This window comes from Eulemur rufifrons, chromosome 1 (assembly GCF_041146395.1).
Source record: "Eulemur rufifrons isolate Redbay chromosome 1, OSU_ERuf_1, whole genome shotgun sequence".
Classification (NCBI taxonomy): Eukaryota; Metazoa; Chordata; class Mammalia; order Primates; family Lemuridae; genus Eulemur; species Eulemur rufifrons.
This window is the reverse complement of record NC_090983.1, coordinates 18,249,943-18,263,065: the sequence shown is the minus strand read 5'-3', so window position 1 is coordinate 18,263,065 and position 13,123 is coordinate 18,249,943. Positions and strand designations below refer to the sequence as shown.

The 13,123-nt window shown below is 54.2% G+C and overlaps 1 protein-coding gene across 9 annotated transcripts in view; it reads right to left on the bottom strand.

Annotated features, from left to right (window-relative positions):
* Positions 1-1,356: 1,356 nt before the first annotated feature.
* Positions 1,357-13,123, bottom strand: part of TNS1 (tensin 1) — a 167,018-nt gene continuing 155,251 nt past the window's right edge. For 8 of the 9 annotated variants that reach the window (XM_069480915.1, XM_069480934.1, XM_069480923.1 and 5 more), the window contains 9 exons: positions 12,199-12,285; positions 11,290-11,421; positions 10,834-10,926; positions 9,993-10,070; positions 8,689-8,760; positions 8,260-8,428; positions 7,485-7,553; positions 7,024-7,056; positions 1,357-3,537 (listed from right to left, as the gene is read on the bottom strand). In XM_069480915.1, the coding sequence (XP_069337016.1) occupies positions 3,393-3,537; positions 7,024-7,056; positions 7,485-7,553; positions 8,260-8,428; positions 8,689-8,760; positions 9,993-10,070; positions 10,834-10,926; positions 11,290-11,421; positions 12,199-12,285 (878 nt within the window). In that variant the 3' untranslated portion in view covers positions 1,357-3,392. The remainder of the gene's footprint in view (positions 3,538-7,023; positions 7,057-7,484; positions 7,554-8,259; positions 8,429-8,688; positions 8,761-9,992; positions 10,071-10,833; positions 10,927-11,289; positions 11,422-12,198; positions 12,286-13,123) is intronic. The other variant, XM_069480634.1, reaches the window with a different exon arrangement.

Here is a 13,123-nt window from a genome sequence, read left to right as displayed (position 1 = left end):
GGGATTCCTCAAAAACCAGGAGAGAAGGAATCCACGGGCTTTTCAGAGCTGCTGGGGAGAGGCTCAGAGGAAATGGGTCAAAGGCCCTTCCCAAACCTAGGATGTGATGTGTCTCTCCCTTGAACCCCTGGTGAAATAAAGGACCCAGGACACCGTGATGGGCGGTGGCGGGGGGGACCTCTCCATTGTTCCCATGCCCAATGTTTTCCTCCTTCTCCCCCTGGAAAGAGTCACATGGGGCTCACTGGGCCCTTCTAGCTGAATCAGAGATGTCTGTTCCCTGCCCTCTTGCCTCCAGACCCCATACGAGCCAGCTGGGGGGAGGCCCCAGGCCTGTCGCAGACACCTGGCTGGACAGTTAGAGGCGGCGAGGGCCTGGGGCTGGGGCCAGAGCCTGCCGGGGTCCCCACCGCTGCATCTCGGGATGGCCACGCCTCTCCCGCTCTTTCCTGCCAACTTCTCCCGGGTCCCTCCCCACCCCAGGCCGGACTCAAGACCAGACAGCACTCTCCTGGCTGACAAACAGATTCAACAATAAACAACAGCAAAATAGGTTGAGGGAGGGAGAGGAACAAAGAGGATAAAGATTTATAAAATCATAACAATAATTAGTAAAAGTGCTTTCTTTTAAAGGAAATCTTTGGCAAGAATATACTGCAGTGCTGAGTGGTGTGTGTGCGTAGGGTGTGCGTGGGTGCACGCCTACCTGTGAGACACAGGAGGGCTCTGGTGTGGAGCCCAAAGGTGGGGCCGCCGTGGAGACTGGGGACACTTCCCGGTCATTCTCCCGGCAAGGCCAAACTGTCAGAAACCGGCTCCTTCCCGAGGGATGCTGGGAGTGAGTTACCAGGTCTCCAGCATGGACCTGGGTCCTCCCGCAGGGTCACGCACGGCTCAGGCCTGGCGCGGAGGGGCCGCCATGCCTGCGAGGTGGGCTGTGGTGGGCGGTGGCGGGAGGACGTGCGTGTGATGGCTGATCCCAGACTCAGTCTGGCTACCGAAGGATCTGACGCCCCATCCAGCTGCAAGTGTGGAGAGAACATCCCACGCGGGGGGGCGGCTCTCCGGGCTGCCCAGTGGGGGATGAAGATATTTACAAAGGAAGGGATAACATACATCTCCTTCCATCTTGGAAGAGAACTGGGGCTAGCCAGGGAACGAGGAGCGGGGAAATCCAGGTTTGGGACTTGAATATCTCAGAAGGAAGAGCACTTTGGAGGGACCTCGGTCACCAAGCACAAGATTTCACTCTTAGGGAAGCGGCGGCCAGTGGGGTCTCAGCCGCTGCTCCCCGCCACCTTCTCCCCGCTGTCCTTTCCAACTCCCTGAAACAGAACGTCCACACTGATCCAGCTCCTTGGAGGAGAAAAATACCAAAGATGCACACACAGCCCCGTGTGTCAAACACAGCACGTCCCACACGCTCACACACTCACGTCCTGGGAGCTGACTGCCCGGCCTCTGGTCTGCCAGAAAATAAGGGGGCCACATGGGCGGAACATGCACAGCGCCCCCAGCACTGAGCCCCAGACAAAGTCTAGGGAAGGCCAGGGCCAGGGCCAGGAGATCCCTGGCTGCTCCAGGGCTAAAGGCCCCCTAGGTTTCAGGCTTTCCTTTAGACACATAAAAAGGGATGAGAATTGGTTTATGCCCAGGGAAGGCAGTAAAGCAATATGGGAAAACAATAAATACGTCTTGTCAATTGACCTATTATTTTTTTTTTACCTTTTCTTATATTTTATTAGCTTACAGATTCTGTCAGTATGTCTCATGTATATATTATATATATTTATATATCAGTACAATGCCTCTCTCTAGGGGACCCCTCTAGGCTTAAGAATGGAGTCCTGGTGAATTTTCCATTCCGGCTTAGTGTCTTTGGGTGGTGGTCAGGGTTTTTCCCAACTGCCCAAATGGGCCTGAGGCCCTTTGGCCTAAATGTGTGTCCTCTGCCCTCTGCTGCATGGGCAGTGTGACTCAGCTGGGGAAACCAAGGCAGCAGGGGGAACAGTGAGGCTTTGGCATGGTAGGTAGGCCATGTGGCGCACAGGTAGCAGCCCCAGGACCTTTGCTGCTGTCACCCTGGGCAGCCCAGCCAGAAGGGGGCCTGCAGAAGTCAAACCCCAGAACATGTACTGAGGGGAGGACAAAGACTATAGGCTCCTCCCCTGGGCCTCGCTGAGCAGGAAACAGGTGCCCAGGATGAACCCCAGCATGGGGACACTGTAGGACAAACAGAATAGGGCACAGCAGAGCAGGAACACTTGCTCTCCAGCCCCAAAAAGGCATCATGCAGATAAGCAAGTCTGCGATAAGGCTGGTTCTGGGGCGTGAAACCCAAGAACGGGGCGGAGAGGTGGGAGCTAAGGCAGAGTCCAGGGCACCGGCAGGGTGACCTGTCTTCCGTGCTGCTGAGCTACACGCCTCAGGGCAGAGGCCCCGAGCTCAGCAGCTGTCCTTCCTGGCAGAGCTCTTCCCCGAGGCCACAGACACACGAATCTCCACCTCCTCAAACCAAAGCTCCCACCTCCCAGTTAAGGCAGAACGGGGTAAGCTGCAGGAGTGGCCACCCCCACTCCTGCTGGGGTCTTTGTAGAGGAGACAGGCTGGTGGCACCAAGGGCCCCGAGAGTGCAGGTGCAGGGACCAGGAGAGAGAGCCTCTGTTACCCATAGCTTGGGTGCTCCTGAAAAGAGGGTTTCTGTCCCTCCCTGCTGCCCTGTCACCCTCAACCCTAACCTTCTTTGGACATTGTGTCTGCAAACACATGGGACACAGACAAGGAGAGCTGTTTATAATCCTAGCTGACAGAGGCGAGTATGAATCAACACGTGAGGTGTGGGTGCAGACATACACCCACACAGCAATACATCAGAGGCACAGCGAAGGGACCTGAGGTGCCTCGGGTCTGAGATACTTTCGAAAGAGAAAGTTCCCCCACTTGATGTCCCACGCTGGTTCTGTTTGGTTTGACAACCTGGCCTACAGGTGGCCAGGAAAAGCTTGATTTCTCCTTGCAAAGCAGTTGGGTTAGGAAGACGGGGCTTTTCCATTCCCCCAAAAATATGGATCCCCAAGGAGGTTTGTTCCTTCTCCTCTAGGAGCGGGGAAGGGGAAGTTAGGGGGACCTGGTTAGTTTTGGAGGCTTTGGGTTTTTGCAGTTTCCATCACCCAGGGGAATCTGAGTTCTTCTCCGCCGTCTTTCTCTTTCTGTCTCCCTCTCTTCCCCCTCCCCTCTGCAATTCACTTCCCTCTCCCCACGTTGCACTTTCTTCTCTCCTTCTCCAAAATTGGCCCAAAGTCCTCCTTCTGGATTCAAGGGTGGTCAGGATTCCTGGGTCCCCTCCCCATGGGCCCCGTCCCCACTGCACTGGCCCAGGGCAAGGGGTGGGCTCATCTCTTCTGGCCGGCACTCAGCATGACCTTGGAGACGAAGTTGACAATGGCAGAGGCTGGCTGGTTGGGGTCAAGCTCCGCGAAGAGGTGGCAGGCGTTGTCCGTGGTGCTGCCCTGCTTCCGGGCCACGAAGCCAAAGAGCCTGTGGGGGCGGGAGGGGGGGCGTGAGAGGGGCAAGAGCAGCCCCGGCCTGGAGAGCAGCCCAGGTGAGCGAGTGGGCTCGGCCAGGCCACCCCTCCCACCTGCTGAGCAGCAGGGCCTGGGGAGGCCCACGAGACACCTCTCTCCGCCCACTGACAAAAGAGTCCCACTTTGAGGGGTGGGAGGGGAGCTGGAGGTGAGTGACAGGACTGGACAGTGAGGGGTGGGCAGGAGACCAAAATAAAACGGAACATTCCTGGACGGGCTTCTCTCCTGCCCACCCCAGCCCCACCCGTACCGACTGTTCCTGCGCACAGCACACAAGCAAACGAAGACAAGGCCGTCTGCCTGCAAAGGGCTTGGCCTCCTCAGACACCACGAGGTCAGAGGGACACAAAAGGACAAGCGGGTCACCCCTCAACATACACGTACTTATTTTTCCTGTGCTCAAGAGGCTTGGGATCCCAGAGAGTAGGAAGGGAGGTGCCCCGTCCCCCACACTCATCCCCTGCACTCATCCCCCACCCGCACTGTGACTGAGTGACCTAGCATTCCCTCTGCAAAACAGAGTTAAAAATACGAGGGCAGAGAACAGAATGTGAGCCCAGCTCCCCTCCCAGCCGGCGTGTTGCTAATTACAGTGAGATGGGGAAATCAGGACAGCTGGAGATTCCGACGGACACCCCTCTCCCTAGGACTGGACCACGGCAGCTACAATTAGCAAGGTCGGATTCTGCCTGCTGCTGGGTGTGTCTTTTTGCATGCACGCACACACACCACATGCATACACAACACACACATACACAATACACACACCACAGACACATACATACAGCACACACACATACACAGACAACACACACAACACACACATACCAACACACGACACACATACACAACACACACAAACACGTATACACACCACACACACACAACACGCATCCCACACACATATGCATACACATACACCATGCATACATGCACAACACACATACACATATAAACATATATGCAACACATATACCACACACATACGCATATACAACACATACATATACTGCACACTCCACACACATACACATATACACACATACACACCACACACACCACACACACATACAACACAAATACACATACACAACACAAACACATACCACACACACACAATACATACATACCACATACACACATATACACACCACACACAGCACATACACATACACACATAACACCTACCACACTGTGCACATCCACACACCATACATACATACACACACAACACATACACATATATACATACACACATGCTAAACATACAGACCCACCATATACACACATTCCATTCACATATGCACACTATACATGCCACGCACACAGGCACTCCCCCAAACACACACACACACACACACACACACACACACAGAGCCCTGCATGTCCTACAGCTCTGCTCTCACAGCTTTGTTTCAGGGGCCGGGAACACAGGACCAAAGGCCTGGGGTAACGCCTGGCTGTGGGGACGTGGGGTCCACAGAGCAGGCCCAGCACCTCCTTTCCTGGGCTGGCTCGGGCCCTGTGCTACGGGGATGGTCGGGAGGAGTGAGGGGCACCCCCGAGGCGCCTCCCCAGCTGCTGGTGTCTGCCAGGATGGAGCCCCGGCCCCCGCGCTGGCCCTGAACACACCTGCTCTCCCCTTCTGTTTATCTCCTCAGCAGCTCCAAGGCTCTAGGCGCTGCCATCCGCCCGGGGGGCGGATCCAGGCAAGAAAGGTCAGCGGCCAAGGCCAGGGAGCAGGCCTGAGAGCTCATGCCTCACTTGCTCACCCTGGTCCCTCACCGGCCACACCCAAGGCGTCTGTCCCTGCAGCCTCTCCCTGCAGCTTCTGCCCCACCCATCTAAGCCTCCTTGGCAGGACACTCAGGCCAAAAGCAGCTCCTGAAGGGAAACAAAGGAGGGATTTCCAGCCTGGGGCCCAGCTCCCCTCTGTCCCTGACACCTGTCCCCTCAATGAGAGGGGAGCCCGAGCACCTGCAGACACGAAGTTCTGGCCGCCCGCTTGGCCGGCAGAGACACAAGCAGGTGCTGGGACTGGACCCCTTGTGGACCCCTCTATCCCATGTGGCCCCTCTGAAATCCCCACGGTGGATCACGCGACAGACTGCTAGTCCGTCCCACGCATTCTGACTGAGGTGGCCTCCCTCCCTCCTGACTCTCCCCTGTGCAGCCTCTGTTCTCTCATTTCTTCACTCAACAAATAGTTATCAGCCTCCCACGAGCCAGACCCGCTCCTGCTTGCAGGGGGGCTTGCTGCGAGCCCCTCCCCCCGAAACAGTCTCTCTCCTCCTCCCACACTCATTTGGACCTGTCCAAACTGTACCTGTCTTTTAAGACCCACTTAAAAATATCTGTTCTTTCCTCAAACCTCTCCCGCTTCTCCCTGCCAGGCATTAGCACCTACATTAGCGCCCAGAGGGGAGCTACACTTCCTGCCCCGTCTCACCCAGCACTGGTTCTTTTTTAAAATAACAGTGAAAGGTTTTCTTTTTCCAAAACAATTTTGTAGGACGTCCAAATATACAAAGGTGAAAGAAGTATTTTATGGCCACAAATGTATCAATTCAAAAGCATAATGTTTAACCCACTATAAAGTAGTAAATCAGTGAGGAAAACAGGCTGTTGAGATGAGCCCAAGGGAGTGAAATGAGAATTACAAATCACAGTGACAGCCTCATGTCAGCTTCAGACCCCAACGTATTCCCATACTTGGTTTGGGGTTTCTGATGTTGAGAAAATCCTGGTTCTTACTGATAATAGTAACAGGGTTTTCTCTCCCTTCTGAGCAGCTTAGTTGCAACCCGAGGGTCCCAGGGTTCCTTGCAACACAGTTTGAAAACCACAGAAGCATCGTAGTGCCCTTTATACACTTGTCTTATCTGCTGTGCCAGTGGGCCTCCTGAGGGTGGAGTTGGGGTCCCGGGCAGCTCTGAGCTCCTCAGATGCACCCAGAATATGCTGAATAGATGAAAGGACCCACCCACAGGCCCCAGGGCCATCCCCAGAACTGAGACATGGGTGCCCCCATTCTGATGAGGAGGTCTAGGCCAGGCACGAGACACACAGAAGCCCACCAAGAAAACAAAAACAGGAATAGAAGCAGCAAGGATTTGAGCAGAAAAGATCAAACACCTCGTTCCCCACGGCCATCAGTTCTCACAAAACTCAGTTTTCTATCCACTTCCCGGGATCCCTCCTGGTTCTGATCCGAGGAGAAGGTGGCAGGGCTAGAGACTGGGACTTTGGCCTTGAGGCAGGACAAGGCCAAAGGCCTGGCTGCCTTGTCAAGCTTTTCTCCAAAACTGAGTGACCTCTACACACAGGTCGCATCTGCCCTCTCCCTACCGCTGGCTCTGGATCCTAAACCTGCCTCCTGCTCCCCTCAACAGGGAGCACAAAGGCCGGCGGCCAGGTGGGGTAAAGAAGCCACACTTACTTAGCAGGGGCGCCTCCCTCTGTTTTCATCCACCTGCGGAGAGGAGGACAGGGCAGGGTAAATCGCGATTCCCTCCCCTGGAGCCCAGCCCGCCCGCGCCAGACCTTCTGCGGGAGGCAAAAGTGGCCCCATTCCCAGCCACAGGAGCCTCCCAAGATCACGCGGAGGCATTCAAGGCAGAGAGAACGCTGTGGCCTCCCAGGTGCCCTCCCCAACGTGGAGCAAAGCAGATTCAGGGTCGGAGACAGGCAGAGCGGGTGGAAGTGGGCACTGAGTCCCCAGGAGGGTCTCCACATCTGAGGTCGGAAGACTCAAAAGACGCCCCACACAACTCCTCACACACGGGCAGCTCTTCCAGCTGAACCAGGGATGCGTGTGCACACACATGCACACACGCACCCGCGCACAGACTTCAGTGTTACAGAGCTGGGTGGGAGGCAAGGTGTCTGCAAGAAACTTACTTTCTTTCCTGTGGATCCAAGTCACAGAAGGTGACAGTGTTGAGGGGATAGTGTCGTCTAAAGAAGAGCCTGCCGCACAAAGATCAGAGACACAGAGAATGAGCACCCAAGTGACTGCTTCTCCAGCCTCCTTCCACCGGCAGCTCAGGCCACCTCTCTACCACCTATGGCTGTCGTAGGCCACACAGCCTCTCGCTTATGCAAGACGGCCTGAGCTGCTCATTGGGGACAGACACAGACAGATGTGCCATGGGGACACGTCCTAAATGCTTGAGGCTGGGAAAGGAAGGAAGAAACTAGCACTGAGGAATGAGAAATGGGGGGGAGGGGGCCCTGGAGGAAGGCAAGGGGCTGGGACACTGTTAGGAGAGAGTCCAAGAGGAAGGCTCTGCTCCGAGGAAACAGGGGCTTAGTATCCATTGTGTTTACAGCTGTATAGCCGATGCAGGCAGATCCTGGTAGAAGGGTGGATGGGTGAGTGGATGGATACATGGGTTGACACACAGATGGATGAAGGCACAAATGGGTGGGGAGGATAGATGGGGGTGAATGGATGCAGGGATGGGTGTATCAACTGGTGAGAGGGTGAGCGAGTGGACGGCTGGATGGATGGATGGATGGATGAGTAGCCAGGTAGGTGGAAGATGGATGCAAGATAGATGGATGGGTGGGTAGGTGAGTAGATGGGTGCAAGGGATGTATCCACGGGTAGATGGGTGGCTCAGTGGGTCACATGAAGGACAGTCCAACACAGACACAGGAAGAGGAGTCTTACTTTCTCTGGTTGTCAGTCAGAGTGATTCCCTGGGCAGAGACCTTGAAGTGAACGATGGTGGCAGCTGGTGTAGGATCAGCAGCCAATGTCTCAGATGTGGCTTTGGAGATGGCCTGGGGCCCAGTGAGGGACTCCATGTCCACAGAGTTAACAAAGAGCACGTTGCAGGCTGGAAGAAACCAAGCCAAGGAGGAGTCACGGTAGCTGGGGTGGGTGGGGACAAGACCCCAGGTCCTTTCCTCAGGGAGAAGGTAGCAGGTCAATTTCAGGCCAGCCTTGGGCCAAGGCATCGGCACATAGAAATGTGATCTGCCCAGAGACGTCTGGGTCTGAGAGAGGCGTCCAGCCTGCGCCTGCAGGAGGGGCCAGGGTGGGAGGGATTCAGAAAGAAAGGCCTGGGCAGGGATCCAGTCTCAGGTGACCACTCACCTGCCCCTTGCTTCAGCAAGTCGGCGGTTGAGTTAGCAGGGCCAGAGCTATCTTTCGATTCATCTGTGGGGTCTGAGACAAAAATTCAGCTGGAATTAAAACCCTAGAGCTGGAAAAAAGCACAGGTTTGGCTGGGCCTAAGGCGAGCTCTGCAAATACCTCATGCAAGGGACACTGCTTTTCATAACAGGCCCTGGCAGTCGGCCCTGGGGCCAGTTCGGCACGAATGTCGAACGATTACTCTAAGTATCCAGCATGCTGGTTGAGAGCTCTGGAGTCCAGCAGAGCTGAACTCAAACCCTCACCCCAGCACTTGCTAAGTATCCATAAAACAGAGATGATGATGATGGTAGCCATGGCACTGAGTGTTTGAGATACTCTATGTAGTTTTTAGCCCAGTGCTTAGCAAAAAGCAAGCCTTCAAGAGGCAATTGGTGTTGCTGTTGTTGTTTTGCATTGATGTGTTTTTGTGTAGATCAATAAGTGCCCTAATTCTCCTAATTCAATAAACCATTGATGCAACATAGCTATAATTTCAATATTAATAAGAATTGAGTGATGGATGCAATAGCTTGATTTAACCATTTCACAATGTATATATATTGAAACATTATGTTGTATGCCATACCTGATACAATTTTTGTCAACTATATATTAATTTTTTTTTAAAAAAGAAAATCAGAAAAAAATAAGAATTTAGTATTGTTTATACCAGTGTTTCTCAGACTTTGATGTGCAGACTTGGTAAAATACTGATTTCTGGCCCAAGCCAGAGTTTCTGATTAGGTCAGCCTGAGAATATTTGCATTTTTAGTAAATTCCCAGGAGATGCTGAAGCTGCTAGTCTGGGACCATACTTTGAGAACCACTGGTTTACACACTTTAAATATCAAATGGTTTTTTTAATTGCTGAACTACTACAGTAAATCCCATAGAAATATAATTCAATTAGTATCTAAATCTGTGTGGCTAATAATTCTCTTTAAGTTGTATTTGAACTTTTAAAATAATAATATTAGTCAATTATCATTAATAATTGAACAAATTGAATTGGATAAATAGAAATTGTCAAATAGTATCTGAGGTTTTACATATGGGCATAACTCCAGGGGCTCCAAGAGAGACTGGAGAGAGTCCCAGGGCCAGAGCCTCGGGCGCTTAGTGAACAGAGAAGGTGGCAAAGGCAGCCCAGCCCCCCATGCCTAGACCTTGCACTAGGGCCAGGCATCATGACCCCCAGGGAGGCCCTGTGTGCTTGGCCCGCACAAGGTGCGCTTGGTGAGCAGGAGTCTCGCCGTCCCTACCTCGGTTTGGAATGACCAGCTTGCACGGCAGAGCCAGCGGGATGATGGAGTGCTGGTAGACCAGGGCAGACAGGGACCCTGCGGGGAGGGAGACTGAGTCAGGGGAGGGCGCCTGGAAGCTGAGGCCGCGGAGGGCAGTGAGGAAACCGCACTCCCACCCTGCCACACATAATAGTCACCTCTCCCTCGACCCACCTACAAAGCAGAAAATTCACCTTCTCCTTTTTAGCAAGATCCAAGGGAAAAGATTCCAAAAGCTCATCTAGCAGTCACAGGGTTACCTAACAACTTGCCTTTGCAGAAAGTTCCTCCCAACCTCCCCCCTAAGTCCCTCCAGTTATGGGGCCCCTCTCAGAGCAGTGCAGTAGAAGTATCAGAGAGTTGTGGGATCAAATCCCAGCTCAGTCACTTATCTATGTGCTTTTGCGTAACGTCTGACTTCGAAGAACCTCAGTTTTTATGTGTAAAATGGGGACAATGGCATCTACCATATAAGATTGTTGTGAGACCAGAGCAGCATAAGGCACTGAGACGGTGACTTTCACATAGTAGGTGGTCAATTAAGGCAGCTGTCGTTCTAACTGTTACTCCACTTACAATGATAATAATAAGTCTTAATCTCCTTGGACGGGACAAATAAATAGAGAAAGGAATTTGGCAGAGTTAAGGAGCCACAGTGCAGAGGGAGAAAAGCCGCCACTGTTATTTTCTCTGCTGAGTCCATGACAAGGGGGACAGGCAGAGCCTGTGGTGGAATTTGGGGTCAGACCCCCGGAGGACACCAGGACGGGGCAGAGACTGGGCCAGGCTATAGAGGCAGAGCGGGGTGGGGGCAGCTCACCGAAGTTCGGCTCGTTGGGGCACCCCTTCAGCTTGACTCCCCTGGGTCCGGTCTCTATCAGGAAATGCCTCACCAGCTCATGGGTCATGTCTCCTGGGATGAAGAGAAGGAAATGAGGACCGGTCACTTCTCGTGGCTTCCTCCCGCCACCTCCAAGACTGCTTCCTAACTGCTCCAATGTGCAGGGCCAGGGCGGGAGAAAGGGCTGAAGAGGCAACACGGCCAGAACCCCGTGGAATAGAGAGACGCCCACTCCTCCCTCAGCCCTCAGGAAACACAGCGCAGCAGTCCTGCTTCCCTGGGCTCCGACCCCAACTGTCACCAAGCCCAAGACACGCTCTTCCAAAGAGTCACAGGAGAGCAGCGTCCTGCTCAGCACCCGGGGCCTCCCCGCACCTCAGGTTCGAGACCGTAAAGCTCTCCTGTCCTCGCCTCCGTGCCGGGAGGTGAGGTTACCTTTTTTATTCTGCTGCATGATGGTCGGAGGGGGCGAAGACACCTTCATGGCCAGCCCGTAGGCCCCTCGGAAGGAGTGGCTGTCACGGATGATGAAGGCCCCCGGCTCCTGGTCCTTGAGGAGTGCGATAGCTGGATTGGGAGGGGCGAGGGGAGGAGAGAAAACGAGAAGTCGGTGGCACGGGCCTCACTTGCGTCTCATCGGGGCTATGGAGCGTCATTCTGCCTTGGGTGAGATGACATTCTTTAAAGTTAGAATTCAAACGCTCCCAAGGGACCTCCTGTTCTAGGACCGGCATTGTTTTTCTGTGGATGGCCAGAGAGTGAACATTCCAGGATTGCAGGCCACGCAGTCTCGGTCACAACCACCCCACTCTGCCACTGCGGCACGGAAGCAGCCTCCGACAGGACATAAGCCAACAGGTGTGGCTGTGCTCCAAAGAGACTTCATGAACAAAAACAGGCGGTGTCCCGACCTGAGCCACGGGCCGCGGTGCTGTGCCCGCCCCACGCCCACGCACACCTCCCTCGAGAGCCCGAGGTGAGCCTCGTGTGCAGTCCCACATTCCCAGCTTTGTTTTTCTCTGTACAACACAAAAACCTCCCACATCTCACAGATAGAGAGCTGAGGTTTCATAGTATCTTGGCTGATCTTTTAGTTTGCCCAGGAAAACCAAGGCTTTGCTGTTTTGAAGGACCCTCCCAAGGAGCGTCTACAACCACTGCTTCTGCCGACCCACACTTCACCGTGCAAAATGCTTCTCACTGCCTGACTTCCATCCCGGCCCCTCTCTGAGACCATGACCTTCTGCAAGGAGGACTGAGGCTGCCTCAGCTCCCTGCCCAGGCCAGACGTGCAGGGCCGCAGCCAGCTGTGGCCTCCGATGGCCCGCAGAGCACAGCACTCACCCTGCTCCCTGGAGATCTCGGGCTTGTACCAATACTTGGAAGTGTCCTGGACAAATTTCACTTTAGCCCGTGTCTCGGGGCTGTTGTCTAAACAAGAAGGGGAGGAAAAGAAAGTGTTATGGGTTCAAATGTGTCCCCGAAAATGATATATTAAGGTCCTAACCCCCCATGCCTGGAAATGTGGCCTTATTTGGAAACAGGGTCTTCATAGATGTGAACAAATTAAGATGAGGTCACGCTGGATGAGGGTGAGCCCTAATCCGATACGACTGGTGTCCTTTAAGAAGAGGAGAAGAAACAGAGACACATGGTGGAGAGCCAGGTGAGGATGCAGAGACTGGGGTGATGCGTCTACCAGCCATGGGGCACCAAGGACTGCCACAGCCACGAGAAGCCAGGAGAGAGGCTCAGGAAGAAACACCCCTGCCGAAACCTTGATTTTGGACCGCCAGCCTCCAGAACTGGGAAGGGACACACTTCTGTCGTGTTAGGCCACCAAGCGTGTGGGCCTTTGTTATGCCAGCCCCCGGAAACTGGCACAGAAAGCCAAGCGCAGGGAGCCCTGAGCGGCCTCCTCGTCCACCCGCGGTGCCCCACTAACCCTGCCGAGCCGCTGTCCTGGTGACGCGGAGCCCACCGGAAGCCCTTCCACCACCCCAGCTCCCCTTTTCCCTACAAGATTCCCACTAAATCTTTCCTGCAGCTTCTCCCACAGGCTAAGACACCTGCCTTCTAGAACTTTCCTCCACAGGCTCAGTTTCCTAACTTCAGCACAACCACCACGAAGATGAGGCAGAAAGATCCATTTCTGCTCCTTTCTCTCCAGTCCCCTCCTCAGTCCCCGTAGGGACAGCCTGTGTTCTGCACCACGTAGGGCAAAAACTCACTCCCACCCTGGGACACACGGGAGGCGGCTGGCCCAGAA